General features: G+C 40.6%; 2 protein-coding genes across 2 annotated transcripts; both read right to left on the reverse strand.

Moving 5' to 3' along the window:
- Nucleotides 1-1,186: 1,186 nt before the first annotated feature.
- LOC103705260 (protein RBL-like) lies at nucleotides 1,187-9,099 on the reverse strand. The gene is made up of 5 exons (XM_026803941.2): nucleotides 8,611-9,099; nucleotides 8,353-8,451; nucleotides 1,911-3,001; nucleotides 1,577-1,838; nucleotides 1,187-1,448 (listed from the first exon to the last, which is right to left on the reverse strand). Exons 1-5 carry the CDS (start codon nucleotides 8,627-8,629, stop codon nucleotides 1,225-1,227), a joined length of 1,695 nt encoding a protein of 564 aa, XP_026659742.2. The 5' UTR covers nucleotides 8,630-9,099; the 3' UTR covers nucleotides 1,187-1,224.
- Nucleotides 9,100-10,317: 1,218 nt separating this feature from the next.
- On the reverse strand, nucleotides 10,318-15,572 carry LOC120111083 (metal transporter Nramp2-like). The gene is made up of 4 exons (XM_039127485.1): nucleotides 14,880-15,572; nucleotides 13,799-13,935; nucleotides 13,029-13,681; nucleotides 10,318-11,009 (listed from the first exon to the last, which is right to left on the reverse strand). Exons 1-4 carry the CDS (start codon nucleotides 15,434-15,436, stop codon nucleotides 10,803-10,805), a joined length of 1,554 nt encoding a protein of 517 aa, XP_038983413.1. The 5' UTR covers nucleotides 15,437-15,572; the 3' UTR covers nucleotides 10,318-10,802.
- Between the last annotated feature and the right edge of the window lie 3,107 nt (nucleotides 15,573-18,679).

Below are 18,679 nucleotides of genomic sequence, written 5' to 3' on the forward strand. Positions count from 1 at the left end.
TGTTATATATTAGGAGATTTGGCATCGTATAATAGATCTATTTTTATTTAATTATTTATGCATCTATCTTCATAAGCATAGGATGGAGACGGTCGAATATACCTCGTGCATGAACACATCAAGGAAGTGGTGTTATATATTAGGAGATTTGGCATTGTATAATAGATCTATTTTTATTTAATTATTTATGCATCTATCTTCATAAGCAAACATTAAAGATCTTTTCACCAGGAAGCCTTATAACAAGTTACATGCATGTCCAAGTAAAAATAAATTAGCTTTTATAAATTAATTGTTAGGTTATTCATTTGATGGCCTATCTAAATGATTATAATATGCTTAGTATTGGATAAGTGTAGATTCATATCAATGCTAGATGGTGTACAACCAATTTTATATGACTCTTGCATTGTACTTGAAAACAATAAGATATGAATTGAAAACAATTTAGAAACGAAGGGAGATCCACCCGTGCTATAATTATCCGAGTCCTGATTTTCGAAAATGTATTACCTAACCGAACATGGAATCTCAAGTTGCTAAGCAAAAGATATAACAATTAGGGCGAACCACAATTTGCAAATATAGCATAAATATTCTTTAATGCAAATCTCTTAAATTAGTTATAAATAATCCATAAAATTTATACCTAGCTCAAAAACTTTGACAATTCTAGATTGGTTCATTTATAAAGAATAACCTCTGAAAGCCAGGAATAATTTGAGATTTTTTTTTTTCATCTGGAGAATATTGTAAGCAGCTGTGATTCTATTGCCCATAGCGCAGCATGGATGAATGCCTTGCCCTCTTTTTTGGTACAGAATGACTTGCCATCTAGTTATGTTATTCAGGTCCCTTGCTGCAGCTTTGGGGTGGTCCGGGTTTTGTGAGGCTGCAACGATGGACCTCAGTCCACTCCAGTGAAATTTCAGAATGCCTGATCGCTGGGCTTGGCTTTACCTGACCAAGCTTCCAAAAAAGAACATTAACTTGTAAAAAATTATATGAGACCAAACATAATATGACAAATATCCATGACTGTGAGCAGATTTTGTGTTGGTGGGAATCGATATTGGACCTTTAGAATTTTGTAAGCAAGTAGGGGTTTGCTCAGTGCAGCAAGAAAGAACTCCAATTTTGCTGTGAAATTTTCATCACTGACTGCAGCACACAAACAAGACAAACGCCAAAAATAAATATGGAATTGGAATCAATTAGAATTGTCTATAGATACTCATCAGTTACATCATCCTCGAATACAAAGCCATTCGTGTCGAGCCCATCCCCATGTTTGTTTTTGGATTTAGACAACTTGGCTGATGGCTTGATTTTTGTTAAGGGTTTCCGGCCCTTCTCTGCCTGCAACTCCAACCCCTTGGCTGATGGCCTCCTCTTCCTCTTTAAGCCTGTGGTCCCCATCACCTCTTCTGCAGTAGAATTACCCACCACTGCAAAAGAACAAAATCCATTTAGACTGCTAGATTCTGAAAAAGATTTTAAATCAGGTCCAACCATGTTTCATTTCATGTACAAAGAAATTACAACACTTTTCCAACCTAAAGGTTAATCGCATTACCTTCTAGTGGACTTGAAGTAGGAAGCATAGCCTGACCATTCTGTGCTGCTTCAATTGAAAATGGGGAGCCAGAATGATTGCTATCCTCCAACTTCGATGAGCTTCCAAAGCATTTGTCTTGTTGTTCAGGAATGTCTGGTAAAGGGATTGCAGGCAAGAAACACAGCTCCTCCTGTGATGCTTCAGAATCACTAAAAGCTGAATCCTTCTCTATGGTCACAATGTCAACTTCCTCGTCTTGATTAATGTCCAATTCTTTCGCCTGCAAACAAGCATTTTAGATAAATTCGAACATGCAAGAAGAAAGGCACCCAGTTGGGAAAGTTATTGTTACCTTCTCTGATTCAGGCATCAAATCAAATTCATCTTCTCTTTCAACATATTCTTCATTCTCCTCGAGTTCTTTGAAGTCAGGAGCAAATGCACTCCAATTTTCTGTGTAGTCTTTGGCCCAAATATACACCAAGCCAGCAACAGAAACAGAGACGACCAAAGGACGAACAGGGTGCCAGGCAAGATCTATAAGAGCTTCTTTAGGTCCTTCTAGGATTTTAACAAGATACCCAGCCCTGTCCCATATGTATAATTTATGCTCTCCTTTGCTAGCAGAAGCACCAATAACCCACTCACCATCACCACTAAAACATGGTGCTTTCCATTGTATCTTTGTCACCGCATCCTGAAACTCCCGAAATAGAACCAGGCACTTAGAGCCAACTACTTTCAACTTCTCAATCCCTTGAAATTCATCATCAAGGCTGCGCATTGCTTCAAGTTCCTTTGCTGCACCTTTCCGAGGAACAAGGTTTTCATATACTCTGATGACTCGGTCATTTGAATTTGTGAGCAGATACTGCCCATTCCTACTAAAAACAATATCCTTGACTACGGAACCCCCAGAAATAGGAATTATTGCATGTACCCTGATGTTCTTTGAATCTACAATGAGTATCTCACCTTTGGAATTCCCCACATATATTAGATCCCCATACCTGTTAAAAGTTGCTGCAGTGGGAGTGAAGGGTGGAGAACCATCAGAAAATTTATTACGTTGATGTGGAGCAGTAGTGCCATTTCCTGCATCTGACACCGAAACTGGAAGAACAGTGGAGCTACCAGTGTTCAAATCAACAAGAATAGGTGCAGAAGAGAGCGGACAAGCTAGGCAGACTGATGGAGTACAGGACCCTGGATGGAGACGTGCATGAAGAGTAGTTTGCTGAAGAGTCACACGAGCAATCTTCTCCCCATTAACAACATTCCAAAGCGTTAATGACTTGTCAGTAGCAGAAGCTAGCATATGGTGACCATACTTGGACCAGCAAACGCTTGTTATAGGGGCAATACAGTCTTTGTCCCGGAGCTCTTTAGCAACCCCCCTAGTCTCAAAATCCCATATGACACAACTCCCATCAGCACAGCCAGCTGAAAAATATAAAAACCATTTAGTTTCTAATCAGGAAGTAGCAAGAATTAAATAATAAACACAAGTAATTATTACAAAGAACTACATAACTTTTGACAGATAAGCAGGTAAGGTTCTGGACATTGAAATGAAAGAAAAAGGGATATGATACAAAATAAATATAAAGCACAAGATTATTTTGACATTGAAACAATTGATTATGGGCCCAATCTGGCTTACAAATTTACTGTTAGTTCGGCTAAACTAAAGGATAATCATTGTGGCATATTTGATAACCAACATGGGTGTATAAATATCTAAACATATGACATTCATAAAAAGATACAGCGTTACAATAGTGTCTCAATACTTAGGTACCTAAATGTCCAACTCAAACGAGCAAGGACTAGAATGTATTATAGAATTCTGAATTTTGAAGCGAAAAAATCAATCTATATGACAGCAGCTAATTGTAGTCACAATATGGCACTCGTGTGTGTGTGTGTGTGTGAGAGAGAGAGAGAAACTACTTCCATTTCCCCGATTTGTTTAGTTTTATTTTTTTCTAGTGTATAAGGTGGAGAGTTAGAGGTTACTTTCTAGACCTTGTGCATTTCACAGGGTGTCACAATGCTGTCTCTGGTGCTACAAGGGACACTGGACCTTATTTTATCATGGGACTCAAGACCAGAACAACTTTTAGGGCAAGGAGCAAAAATGCTGGATCAGATGAAGGTGATGAAATCAATTCACACATGCTTCTACCTAGCTGGGAGGTCATATCTAGGCATAAACACATGCAGACGCAGAAAGGGTCACTAAGATATGCACATAATCACACTCTCCATCCACAAGCATTTCAAATCATAACAAACACAAACCTGCATCCTATCTGTCACTCAAATTCAAATCCTCAAATAAGAAACATCAAGAAATCATCCTCATAAAACATAATTATTCATTTGCTTAATTTACTTATGAAAAAAAAACCCTGGTTTAAGGATTTTATGTCCGATTATTCATGTTCTTCAAAATATTTTCACTTGTATTAATTCTAAAGGTTTGCAAATTTAAAAGTAGATGTATTAATAAAATTTGTTGTGAATACTCAAGTAGCATAAGTAGTTATTTAAGTTCTTAGACGCAAAGTCTTTCAGTTTTTAACCTCTTATACCTCAGAGACATAGCTCAATTTTTTGTTGACTAATCTATGATAATTGTTTGCCGACTAATCTATGACAATTGTTTGCTAAGGTTCTGAAAACTGATCGGAATATGAATTATGCAAGAAACTAGAACACTTAATATTACCTACACAGTATCCAGGAGACTAGATGGGCATCTAGGCGGTTTATAATAAGGAGAGAAAGGGAGGATGTAGAAGGTAAGGACAATGAGAAGGCGAAGGAGGAGCGGCGGTAGAGATAGAGGAGGAAGGGGACAAGGAATAGGAGGGAGGAAGGCTTGGAGAATGACAAGAGGAAGAGGATGAGAGGAGAAGATTGGAGGCCAAAAAAAGTAATAAATAGAGTGCCACATTGCAATAAGCTGCTGTTGTACTCCACCACCATTTGATAAAGTTCATTGTTTGCCGTTCACGGCCAAAAGTCAGCTTCTGGTCCATAGTTCTCTCCTCAATGGTTCCTCCCTCTCGGTCTCTCGATATTTTATCTAAGGCTGGAAGATGAAGGATCACAGGCAAAGCAGCATTAAAAACGCACTTGACCTGCCCCACCAAGACCAAATTATACTCCACTTTATCCACATTTTCCAGCTGAACCACATATATCAGCCCAGCTTTCATAATGTCTAGGCCACATATGCAGGTTGCTTGGGCCTATACGGGCATCTAAACTAGGGCTATCTAGCCCAGCTGCATAATGGGGCCAATGGAGCCACCTGGATGCTATGTGAAGGACAGCCAGGGCTACATACACCTATGCAGTCACATATGAGGCCACAAAAATTGCTTTTCGAACAGTGTTTGCTTTTCTTGGTAAAAGAAGCATCTTGATGTAAGCTAAAATATGGATGAAAATTAGTTTATGCATCCAATTCTAATAGTATCTTCTAGTGTTTTTTCCTTTTTTCCTGTGCGGAGGATTAATCAGATGTTTTGTGCATTTGTGCTACAGATAGAAAACATGTAATTCTTGAGAAGGTTGTGCTTCACCTATTGTTCACAAGACTAATGATTGATGAAACTATCATGGATTAATTGAACTTCAAAAGAGTGTTGTCCATAAGAGCTTCCTTATTTTTCGTGGTAGCACACATGTAAATATTATTTTTAGATGTTTTCAAGCAGAGATTCCACTCTGCAAATTAGCATGATTCTAACATACACAGTTTCAGATGTAACTTTAGGCAACATAACTCCCATAAAGAAGAAAGTCAATTTTTCACATTAGAGCTTCTCCTCTTTTGAGGTCAAATGTGTTAGAAAAATTCAAAAATTCAAGTTGACTGGGTTGAAGGAATTCCTTCCTTCTCCCCAATCGGATCAACATTAAATAAACAGCATTCTCTTTATGAGGATATTGAATTTTGTCGTTTTTCCTAGGAAATACATACATCTGAATGATAGACATTCCAGGAAACAAGTAATCATGACCAAACCATTAACCATAGGCATTCTCAAGAAACAGGCAAATATAATGAAGTCGGCACCATCAGACATCCCCTCCCACTCATTTGTGGTCAGTTTTGTGAATCCATATCTTTCAATTAATCCATTTAAAGTTTACCTTTAATATCACTACAAGATTTTCCAAATCCTTTCTTCAGCTTGGGTCCATGTTAATTTGGCCCTTCCCCTCTTCTGTAAATGCAACAAAAGCACATTTGTCCTTAATAAAGCCTCTTTACACATGCCTGGAACATTTTATTTGATTTTTCATTACTATGTCCAATGTTCAGCTTCTATGCCTCCTCCAACATAGCCATTTCACAGTGTCATTCCTAGTTCTACTGCAAATTCATCTCCATGTTCTCATCTCTTCCACTTTCATCTTGATTGCTTGAACCTATTTCATTGCCCAACTTTTGAATTCTGAACTATGTAATGATTTGTATGTTATTGCCATTTATTGAAATTTTCCTTTAAATCCCAAGCCATGTCCTGGTCACATAACACCTTAAAAGCACTTCTCCACTTCATGCACCAAACTCTAATTCTTTTAGATGTCTTCACTCATCCCTTGCATGGTAGATCTAACAAATTGGATCACACTATGGTATCTTTCAGCCACAAATTCTGATTCGAGCATCATTTTCCTTTCCTTTTTCACTGATGTAACATTCTGAGTTCTTAGCTTCTGTTCCAGTAGTTCCATAGGCCCTTATATTCGAAGACTTTTCTTCATAACTCCAGTTTATGATTCAACCTTGTCATCTTGTTCCTAGTTACACTATACCTTCTGTTTATAACATGGACCACTGTGCAACTTCATAAATATTCATTGCAACACCATTTGCAACTGGTTTAGTGCTATTGTTGGTGCAACACCATTGTGACTAGAAATTTAGATATCTCAGCACAATAACCTGGCACTTGTTGCTAGCTATGAATATGTCTTGAACAATATCAATATGTCACTCACATGCCTTTTTCCTTAGCGCCAACCAAATTATATCCTAGCATACTGCATCACATGTCTCCTGCAAGTGGATAAAGACCATATGTACACCCAATTTCTTTTATCTAAATTTTCCATTAATTTCCATCGTAAAAAGATAACCACAAAAGGCAAATTTAATACCTCAAAAAGGATTTTTATGGACACTAATAGATCAATATGCTGAGATACTTTCACCAAGAGGTCCTGAATTTATCGATATATTCCTTCAATATTCCTTCAATATATGACTCAGGTTTCTGAAATCTGCTCAATAGGACCATGATATCCCCACCATACTTCATATTTAATACCACATGAGATTTGAAAAGAGAGAGGATATGACCCACATGTATAAAGTTACCGATCTGCTTAATCGAAATGCTTAAAGCAGTGTAAACCACATATATAACACGATCAATCAAAATATTTCTATCCTGCATCTTAGCAATAGTGTGTGGTAAAAAGGGGAGATGCTTAAAAAATTCCAAAAGAAAATGAGCTCCAAAAACAAATCTCCAGCAAGAAAAATGCAATTTTTCTCTTAAATGTCTAACGGTAGCATTTGCACAAAAATATTAATATGCTATGTAATAAATATACAGATTCGATAGATGCCCAGCTTCATACTCTTTCAAGAAATTTATGTGATTTTCAGACTCAAGCAGCTATTACAAACTTGATGGCTTTCTCAAGTATCTCCTATAGTAAACTCTAAATAATTTGAGGAAGTGTTAGTACAGCTAACTATTAATGAAACCTATAAGGCATATGAACATTTGAATATATATGCACTGTCATTGTGCATAATTATCTTTAACTTACATATATTACTGGTATATATAAGTGAACAAGGAATAGATGATGTATCATATACCGATTTTTTCCTTATCTCCTCGTAGATTTGAAGAATAAAAAATTCCAGCACATATACCAAGCAAACATTACAAATCTTATTGTCATTCCTCAAGCAAACTTTATCTATATGGTTTGCATAAAACACAGATAATTCCCTATCATCACCCTCAAAGATGCAGCCAAAATCACGAGCAAATCAGCAAGTGCATACCAAGTTTTTAATATCCTCAGTGGAATAGATCCACAGGCAAGCAATATGATATTGATAAGCACATACTGCTGATGACCTAACAGTAAGCAGCAGAATCAAATGAAACCTAGATGCAAGACAATGCATTCTGACAATAAGGTAGGTTAAATGCTTCATCAAATAAAAACGTGAATTTGTTCTTATCTTTTTGCCCTCTCGATATGGCTGTCATAGAACCAGTAGTTGTACCAGTTGGGTTCGTTTATGAACATCAAACAAAGCCTCTGGAATTTTAACAAAAGAGATACTTTGTTGCTCCACAATTTTTTCTGATATAGATTTCCTACCATCAACTAAGATACAGCTCTTCAGTTACTGCATTTAGCACCATTGTGCACAATTTATGTTGGAAATGATTTATGTTCGGCAGTTATGGACACTACAACCCAAGGTGTTGAGTTTATATTCTCATGCAAAGCAACAGAAATGATTCTTGGATTCGATTTAGTGCACGTCAAAACTATATATCAAACAAAAAAAAAAAAATCTTTTCTTCCAGGAATCACCCAGCATTGTCAATTTGATCCTCCAGAACTCAGGCCAGCATGACAAAATTAATTCTTTCGGTCAATTTTCGACTCACAAGAGGAAGAAGATAACAGCCAGCAACTAACCAAGGAAAAGTGAGAACGAGATAGGCAGTTACCAGCAAGAAGAGTTCCTCTCCGATTGAAGGCGATACATTTCATGTTCCCATGCTGCAGATACTCCTCTATCACCTCCGGAAAATCCCCTTGCAACGGATCTTTACCCGCCCAAATCCCCAAAACCCAAAGGAAGGAGAAAAAGGTTACTTCTTTTCCCAGATTCCTCCACATAAAACAGAAAAAAGTAGACACAAAGACGAAAGAAAGAAAATTTTCGCCTTGGAAAGAAATAGAAGCAAAAAGAGAAGAAGCCCTACCAATAATTGGGACGTTCATGGTTTTCGACCTCCGGAGCTCCTCTGAGCTCAAGAAACCAGCCCCAGTCGAAGGTTTTCTACCGCATTATAGCTCCAACCGGATCGAAAAACCGAGAGAGAGAAAGAGTGATCTGAATCAAAACCAAGATCGAGAAATCTCCGGGACGTCGGCCTTCGGCCGACTTTTCTCCGATCGCGCGAAGGAAAAGGATTCAAAATCTCTCGCAGAGAAGTGATTGTGACCGCGAGCTATTCCTTTCCCCCAAGATGAGCCGGACGAAAGCCTAATAGAAGCCCAATCCGAGACCCAGTCCGACTTTGTTTCGAACACCGGAATTAAAAACCCTAGCCTCCGCCAGTTTCGAACTCTCGAATGCCGGAATCTGAGTTAAAAAAGACAACCCTGGCTTCGGCCGCCTAAGATTAGATTAGCACTTAATAATCCTTCTCGGCGCCCACGTCCTGGGAGGCTAAAAAGGTTTTAGCATATGGAGAGAGACCAATATCATCCATTAGAGGGACAGCGTTCTACTTAATTGGATAGCCAAACTTTGGCCTCGCACAAATCTTTGAGCTATAAAGAGAAAGCACCACGATCGATCCGTGGTCAGCCCTAATGAATCCATACTGCAGTGTCTCCTAATTCACATAAGTTATCAGCCAAATTCAGAACCTAACTAAAAAAAATTAGCCAAAAAATATTTTTTAAGTTGGTTGATTCTGTATAAGTATCCAAGATCTATACAGCAAATAACTGATGTAGCACTAAACACACGCCCGCACGGATTCTCATATGGCAGAATAAATTGGTTCTGAATTGATTAGTTTTTGCTGCAGCTAGAAATAGAGCAAGAAGAATGAATGCCACTTACAACCTCGCTTTCTATTTTCTTGCCGCTATGATAGTGTTTGGTACACTCAGATTAACCTTATAGTTATCAGTCGATGCCGAGGAAGGCCTCGGAGATATGGCAGACTAGTCATAGGAGGCAAACTCAACATTGATGACATATTGATGGATCCTGAGGCAAGAGGTTTATTTTCACTTGTTGATGCATCCACAAGGCTTCTATGATTGACTGGAGGATGGAGGTGCATTCCTTGATCAGATAAGTATATCCTCTTGACATATTGAAAGCCATATAAAAAGAAAAAAAAGAAAGAAAAGGGGAAGAATTCAAGTTGATTCAAATGTGTTGGAGCCGGTCCAGATAAACAGGAAAGGACCTGATCTACTCGTGGACAGAGTCCTTGCAGTGCTTAGTGTGGCTCAGTTTGTTTACCAAGAGAAGAAAAAGAGGTTGCAGATGGACTTTCAAGAACACCATGCCCAGAGAGAGCATGGAGCATGAAAATATCTCCCTTGGGCCCAATTTCGGTGGTCTTCTTCCTGAAGTCCCTCGATAGCAAAGGTCAGCTTAGCTTCAAGACCTTTGTCATCCGCTCATGTTTGCTACTAGCTTTCTTGTTTTCGCTTATATTCATTTCATCATCTCAAGGAAATGAATTGATGGGGCTCCAGGGAAGAAGTATGACTCCCTCAGCTAGAAAGTTCATCAGCTCATGCAGCGAGACTGGAAATGAAACGCCGGTGCAAGGCCATAACATAAAGTTACAAGCACAACAGCTTGCGGAAAAAACCAGAGACCGGGCCAAGCAACCAAACAAAAACAACCGTTAACCATAATTGAAGACAGAGCAGCTAAATAGAAGCTTAGACGAAACAAAAGTTTTCAATGAGAAAAAGAAATGCGAACATAATAATACTAACATTCCATTATGCTGCCATTCTAATTTTAATGTATCATACATACATCAGACAGTTTACTTCCTACTCGATCTGACATCATTTTTCCTCATCAGATATGAACATTAGCAGCAGGTGAACAGTTACTTTTCTATGGAGTCCAACTGGAGAGGAATTGCTAAAGACAACCTTCCAATGGAGGTAGGCAATGTACAGCCCAGAAGCCTTGTTAGAATGCAATATCCATAAACTTGACAGCAGCATGTTTCTTCAAGCAGAGGGGCATACGGTAGGCTTGCTTGTATACAACAGAGATGTGATGATAAAAGTGCAAGATGGTAATTTATTGGCAAAACAAGAAAAAACCCCTTCTAAATCATACAACTTTACCATAAGCTCATCTCCTACTGTTTGCTTGTGAAGACAGAGCGAAACCATTTTTTGATCAGTTGCTGGAGCTTGAGAAATTCTTCTGCCGAGAAAACAAAGCACAACTGCGCAAGATGAGATAAATGACAAATGCCACATACACCACCAAAGCAGCTCCAACAGAAGACTCAAGAAATGGCCCCCTAATTTCAGCAGAGAAGAAATCCACCAAAAGGTAACCATTGATAATTATCAGAAACGCGACGACAATCCAGGATACCACCTAGAGGGAGCGAGGGAAAACAGAAAAATATATGAGAACATTCGATAGAAATAATAATGATGATATTAGTGCTCATGAGGTTTGACCCCATAATGCAACGCACGTATACCAAACAAGAAACAACAACAACTCATAACTTACGAAATCTGAAGGATTTGTTTTGTTAAAACTGTGCCTTTCTATTATTTTGTTCTTTTGCAAATTTCTAATATAGCATGAGAAATATGTAGGTGGTAGTACATATTAAATAGCAATCCAAGCCATTTATTTATATTGAAATCACTTCAAGACTGAAGAAAGTGGCATGCAATATGACTGCTCATAACTATAACCATAACCAACAAAACTTACTTTAATAATTTGGAAGTAGCTTTGTAAATATTTCTCAGCAATTCACTCATACAAAAAGCAATGGCGTCCATCCATGTTATTATTGTCTTTCCTTACTCTTTCCTAACCCTTTATATCCAAGCCTCTAATTACTGAGCAAGCACTCCTCATATCCACATGGCACATGCGCATCAAAGTTCACCATTGGTGCAAATACTGCACTTGCCATAATGTAGCATTTCTCACAGTTCATCAAGACTTCTGCCACATATCCATGTCAGAATGATGATCTTTATAAATTGTAATAAACTTTGATTATTATTTAAAAGATGTCACTTGAATATAGTTATAATGTTTGTTTATGTCGTACTACCATATTATGGAAATAAGAACATCTACCTAACCATTTGATTGCTATAGCTAGTCAAAACATAATCTTTCATAGTATATCTCTGGAAAAATATGTTCAGAATCTGCATTAACTAATATGTCTGGTCCTTCCAAAATTTCAAATCTAGATTTCCACTCCTTTCAAACCATTAAAAAGAAGGAAAACACATCAATTTGGATATAGGCTACACAGATCAAATTGGTTCATCATTGGTCATAATCCAACATCTAATCCCTCAACATACATCTGCTATCTTCATATCACCATCTTAACAATTCTTCCAGGTCCTCATGACCACCCTTTTTTTCCTTTCAGCGATTTGGCCTATACAGAAGACCCTCTATGGACCAATTGCACATTCCGTACCATCTGAAACACTTTTTTTGCCTCATTTGATCCTCTATTATGTCATTCCTGACTTTCATCTATACTTATCTCTAAATTTCTAGATCTAGCCATCGCAATTCTACTCATGTGCCCTGAATAAATGGATCTTCACGACACCTTAGACCCTACAGAACACCACACAAGATAAAACAGATGCCACATTCTAGCTTTAAAGGACTTGTAACAGAGTCAAAAAAAAAAAACAAAAACATTTTTAAGCATACACCTACCTCCATCATATGAGCATCAACTAAATGTAAGTACAGATCTCATTTCTGGACCACAAGGTACCAGAAAACCAGCTTGGAGAAATTAAGAAATTATGCAACATAAAATCAATAAAGTGAAGGCAAATGACAAACGGATCATGTTAGGGAAGATGTGGATTTGTAATTGAAGAGTTATCCTCTAGTCAAGCATGTTTGTATGTCAACCACTCCGAGATGTCAGTGCTTGCAATACATCTTTTCAGACTGTTTCATGACTACTATGAGACAGTTCTGCATGGTGTGGAAAGACAAAGAACAGCAATCTAGCTTTTAGTATTCAAATTAGTAAAAACTGACTGGAATTGTGCATACATGCTAATAAGATCTGCAAGTTTTTCTATTGAAGCTTAAAACTAAAAGAACCCATGGAGAATGATAGAAATCCTGCTCTCTCCCCCCCTCTCTCTCTCTCTGAGGGCAGGTGAGGGAGAGAGAAAGAGTAAATACACGTGTGTACATACATTGTGTGTGTGAGAAAGAGGCAGAGAGCGGATATCTAATCAGGCTCATTGTATTAAGGATTCTGCGCAGATGAATACGAAATTTAGAAACAATGCAGAAACAGTAATGCAAAAAGGCAACAAACATGCAGCTGCAAAGGTCACAATAGGGGTTCAGGTATTAACTAGTAATTTGACATACTTTGGTAATAGGACCAATCCTGAAAGCTCCCATAACTTGTTCCTTTGAGACCAAAGTAAGGAGTGGAATGAGTGCAAATGGTATTTGAACAGACTGAAGCACATTGAGTGACTCATTCAGAGTATCCATAGTAGAATCCTCGGTATCAAAAAATAAAGCAACTATGATGGTTGGCACAATTGCAAAGCTTCTAGTAATCAACGACCGAACCCATTTCTTCAATCGAAGATTGAGAAAGCCTCCCATGATAAATTGTCCAGCATAAGTGCCAGTGATTGTGCTGCTCTGCCCGGATGCTAACAGACCAATTCCCCATATATAAAGAATAGGAAACAGCATGGTCCCATATTTCTCTTGCAAGAACTCCCCAGCATTCTCAAGGCCTATAGTGCTGGCTACTTGAGTACCATAAAATCCTTTTGCAAAAACAGTAGTAACACAGATATTGATGAAGAAGGAAAGAGCAAGAGCAACGGATGATTCTATGGTATAATAATTCATTGCTTCTTGAACACGAGACTTCTTGTTGGTATCAATCTTTCTTGACTGTACCAGAGCAGAATGCAAGAACACATTGTGGGGCATAATGATACAACCGACAACCCCCACAGCCTGCTTTATGGTTTTCGAACTTAGTTTTGGGACTGTAACACCTGAGAAAATAAACTGAAATCAGTCCTACCTGTGCGAGAGCCTAAAAGGAGAGGTGTGCAAGCAAAAGGGCAAGAATAAATGAAAAATGGCTTCTGATGTTGAAAAAAAGTAAGTACCAATTAGAAGCTCCTTTCCACTGGGCTTGGTTTCACCGAACATTATAGCGAAGGAAATAGCCATTGTTGCAACAAGAACCCCAAAGAAAGCTTCTAATTTTCTCACACCATAGTTCTCGAGGAACAGAAATATGAAGCTGCCAACAAGATGGAAGATGTCAAGTATCATTTCATACTAAAACACAACTAGTCTATAGGATGCTTCAGAAAAAATGATAGAATTCCTTCCAGAATGTTGTAGATAATCAAATATAATTCCAACCTCATACCATTGAAAGATTACGGTTCAAACTTCGAAGCAATATAACACTAAATAAGGGGGGGGGGGGGGGGGGGGGGACAGAGAGAAAATCTTGCTTTCTATTAGGTAGCTAATCTAAAACTTATAATAGTTTCAAGTTTCAACTAGTAGAAGAGTTCTCCTTTAAGCAAGCCTATGAACCCCAAAATCTAAAAATTATTTTAATAGTTCTCTTTTTTTATGAGGATTCAATATATACCTTGACGGTTTGACCCCGTTGTTTAGTTTCACAAATAACAAGTGCCAACCTACCTAACCCTTACCTAAATATGTTTTCCTATTGTTCCAAACCAAGATTCGAGGTCATCAGCAAAGAAAACTTGACCTAAGAACCTCATTAACTACGTTTTCAGGAGTCTGTAAGTAATCAAATAAAAAAATAAAATAAAATTCGTCCAAAATCCAGATTAGCTAAATCCATTGAGATGAAACTGAAAGCAACCAAAGAAAATTATATGTTCGAAGCCTCACAAGTAACAAACCCCAATTCAGGGACAAAAAAATCAGGATAAAAGCTAAAAAACAAAATAGCAGACACCTTAGATAGGATAAAGGAACCAGTAACCACCCAAAGGGAAGTAAAGAAGCAGTAAAATTGAAAAAGTTTCCAACTTTTTAACGAACGAAAGATGGAAGATGATTTCCCCATCAAAAATCAGTCGATGACGGAAGAACAAAACAAGAAACAAGGATTAATTATTCTTAAAAAAGAGATAGTTTCGCTATATAACCCCCAAAGCTCCAAATTTTCTAAGGAGAGCTACGAGACCGGGGATATACCAGTCCAGAGCGGTGATGATAACCCCGCCCCAGAGAGGGATCGACCCGCCGCTGAGTATCTTGATGGCGATTGCGCTCCCAATGACCTCCTGGATGTCGGCCCCGATGAGGGCGAGCTCGGCCATTAACCAGAGCGCCACCCGCGCCCACGCCGGGTACTCCTCCCGGCACAGTTCCGCCAGGTGCCGCCCCGTCGCCACCCCAAGCCGGGCCGAGAGCAGCTGGATCAGTAGCCCCATCACCGTCGCCCAGAGAAGCAACCACAGCAGGGAGTACCCCGCGATCGCCCCGGACTGGAGGTCGCCCTCCAGGTTCCCGGGATCCAGGAACGCAATGCACATGAGGAACCCGGGGCCGGTGAAGCGCCAGAGCTTCCGCCATGAGAAGGGGGGCACGGAGCCGGCCGCCTCCGCCGCGGCATACTCGTCCTCGTCAGAGATCGAGATCGCGACCTTCTCGTCGGAGTCGTAGGCTCTCTCCTCATCGGATTCCTCGGAGTCCAGTGGTGGGGACGAGACAAGAAGCCTCGCCTCCGCTTCCTTTCGCGCAGAAGCCATGGGCGAGCTCCCCCGGAGAGAAGAGGAGTGACACGGACGAAAAGAAGCTCCTTTTTCCCTTAATCCGCGGAGCGATGGATACCAGAGACGATGGACGAGGGGTTTTTACACTATATATTTACCGACGGTCGTTCGACTCCACCCGGCGGCCAACAACAATTGAAGGTGGGGCCTACCTCGTATATACACGTGGAGTGTCAGATAATGTGCCTGGGAATGCTGTCTGCTGTCCGTTGAAGAACGGCTCATCTAAGAAGCAGATAAGATCCTGCTCGTTGCGTACCAATTCGCGCCACGTTGACGAGTGCCGTACCGTAACCCGTGTTAATCTCACTTCCGGTACGATTACATCCATAGACTATTCAGACGTGGAGGACATAGTTACACTGAAAATGAAGAGTTTGGGTATTATACGTTTATCGGAGAGTGAGGGGAACGGCAGAGTGCGTGGGAGACGTTGACGTGGGTGGTCTAAAGCGTGGCGGGAGAGCACCGGGAGGGTGGGAAGCCGAGGATAGCGTGTGGTGGGCCCACCGGGGGTGAGGTCACCGCGGTCCATTTCGTGCCTCCCCCGTGGTCCCACGAGTCGTGAGTGGGCTTGCCTCGCTCCGAGACGCCACATCAGTCTAAGGAAATTGATAAATAGACTTGCCAATTCTGCTGTGCGCACTCCTCATTGATAAACTATTTCAGCACGCGGAGTGAAAGAAATGAGGAAAAGGAAGAGTGTTTTAAAATATCGGTGAGTATTGTAGCACCATAAATTATTGCATAAATATATTGTCAATGTTGACATCATGTCGTCATTGGCATAACTAACGATGATAACCAAGTTGCAAGATTTTTTTACTATTATTTTTTTGATGTGAACCAAGTTTCAGGACTTTTCCACATTAATTGGTTTTGTCTCAAAGGAAAAACTTATTGCTTAAATGATAATTGGATTCTAGAAGTACATGATGTTGGCAATTGGCAATTGAGGATAGATGGGAATCCAACTCATATATTTTGATACTAGGCTTGATGATTATGATTAAAATTGCATGGCATCACCATATGCATCAAATTGGATAGATGATATAATTAAATATATAAATTATATTGTTTATCATGATTAATGATAAAATAGTATTTTATAATATCTTATGGCATGATCGTTCTATCTATGTACCTATCAAGTAAATTTAGGTTATGCTATTAGCTTTGGGGTTCACTTCTAATTATGGTTTAGAAAAAAAATTATAATGCTTGGAAATTGATGTATATTACAATTCAATTGTAAAGTTTATCTTATACAAGGGAAAGCTGAATAGTATATTCCTTTTTCATTTTTATTCTCTTTCATATTTGTACTTTCTTCATCACAATATGTTCTTATTTAGTGTTAACGTCCATGGAATGCAAACAAGAAGGTCTTTAGAAAATATTTCAAATAAGAATAGGCCAAATTAGCCAATCACATCATGCTAAAAGATAAAACGTAAGCAGGTGTAATGCCATAAGTCAAAATTGTCATTCACTGAGAAAAATATGAGTGAGGACATTATTAGTTTGCTTGCTTGTTGCTGGATGTTGATGCATGGATACATAAGAGTTGTCACTTGGAAATACAAGTGCCACATTGAAACTGGCCAGTTGTTTAAGAATTTAATGAAATTAAGATTTGTTCTTGTTGCTGGAAATTGGACCCGGGAGCAATCTTCGGTCGAGAAGAGGGAGCGGCGAGTTCTCACGGCGGGGCGGCGGTCCGTCGGTGGGCGGCGTCCTCCGTCTGGGGCGGTCGGAGAGAAGGGACGGCCGGCCCGCGCGGCGAGGCGGCGATCCGTCAGCTGGCGGCGTCCTCCGTCTGGGTGCCTGCACACGAGCCGGTGGCCGGGTTTTCCGGCGCCGGCCCTCCGACGCTCAAGTCAGGGAGGGGGCAAGTAGTGTAGAAAGGAGATGAACAGTGTCTGTAGAGTGCATCAATCTTCCCCCCCTCTCCTGAGAGGCCAAGGCTCCCTTTTATAGGCGGGGGTCGGTTTACCTGCGATGTAACAGGGCGAAGCCGTAGTACGGCTCGGCATGTCATTCGGGTCGGCGCACGGTCAGGCGAATCATTGCACTGATGTCGGCGGTGAGGGCGTCGTACAGCCCGAACTAGCACGCTATCAGGCGAATTATTGCATTGGTGTCGGAGGTATGGCCGAGATCGGAGACTTATCATAGTTGACTAGACTCTGCTGGGCTGATTTGCCGTGGAGAGCTGAGAGTCCGTAGATGACAGGAGCCATGCGCATTTATTGTGGAGTAAGCCGGAGATCCGTATTTATTGTGGAGTAAGCCGGAGATCCGCATTTATTGTGGAGTAAGCCGGAGATCCGCATTTATTGTGGAGTAAGCCGGAGATCCGCATTTATTGTGGAGTAAGCCGGAGAGTTACAGCGACCATGCGCAATAAATGCCAGAGGGGCGTCAGGGTATGGTCCTCGGCTAGACCTCAGAGGCGCACGGCCGTAGTAGGTGGCTGACAAGAGTAGACCTCGAACATCGGGGTTTTTCTTAGGTCGGAGGTCTCGAGGTCGGGCGTTCCGAAGTCGGACGCCGACTTCGGCCGTCCGGGGTCGGAAGTTGTACGGCTTCTTAGGGGCATTTATGTCATTTGGGAAAGAATCTTATTCCCCCCAACACTACCCCCCGACTTCCGAGTTCGAGCGACTTGTGGGCTCGGACGTGGGAAGTAAAGTCTGTCACTGAGGTTGGGGGGCGAGTCTCGTCCGCCCCCTTGCGCTTCTCGGAGCTTTCATGGTGAAACCTGCGCCCTTTGGCGTCTCGAGGCTGCTTTATTCAGTGAGCTTATGATGAAGCTCGTATCATTACGCTTCTTGAAGCGGAGGTGGCGTCTCTTGAATCGCCAGGATCGCTTTACGGCGGATTAATGATGGGGGTCCTCGAGCTCGTCGAGGCGGTGCCTCGATCCCGTAATCGAGGCTTCTCGCTCATTAATGAGTGTGCCGTTACGGGGTTTAAAACGGACACGCGGCGTGACCCAAGGTCGGACGCTTCCGATTTCGTGTTACTGGACCACAATTCCGGAGAGGTGGAGGCCACATCGAGGCTCCACGTGTCCCAGATCTTATTAAATGAGGGGAGCGGGGCAGCGTCCGCTCGTTCCTCAAGACGATTTGATTTTGCGGACCCATGATGAGGCCCCGAGATCCGATGGGACAACGCTTCGATTTCGTACCCGATTTATTAATCCGGAGT

The sequence above is a fragment of the Phoenix dactylifera genome, chromosome 6, assembly GCF_009389715.1.
Source record: "Phoenix dactylifera cultivar Barhee BC4 chromosome 6, palm_55x_up_171113_PBpolish2nd_filt_p, whole genome shotgun sequence".
Classification (NCBI taxonomy): Eukaryota; Viridiplantae; Streptophyta; class Magnoliopsida; order Arecales; family Arecaceae; genus Phoenix; species Phoenix dactylifera.

Bases quoted from the DNA above. Each gene is read 5' to 3' on its own strand.
- LOC103705260 (XM_026803941.2), bottom strand. The intron at 3,002-8,352 runs GTAACTGCCTAT...TATATTTTTCAG, and splicing joins GAGAGGAACTCTTCTTGCTG to CTGGCTGTGCTGATGGGAGT. The intron at 1,839-1,910 runs GTAACAATAACT...GCTTGTTTGCAG, and splicing joins TGATGCCTGAATCAGAGAAG to GCGAAAGAATTGGACATTAA.
- LOC120111083 (XM_039127485.1), bottom strand. From the start codon at position 15,436: ATGGCTTCTGCGCGAAAGGAAGCGGAGGCGAGGCTTCTTGTCTCGTCC. The intron at 13,682-13,798 runs GTACTTACTTTT...TTATTTTCTCAG, and splicing joins TGGAAAGGAGCTTCTAATTG to GTGTTACAGTCCCAAAACTA. The intron at 11,010-13,028 runs GTATGTCAAATT...CGCTCCCTCTAG, and splicing joins GGATTGGTCCTATTACCAAA to GTGGTATCCTGGATTGTCGT.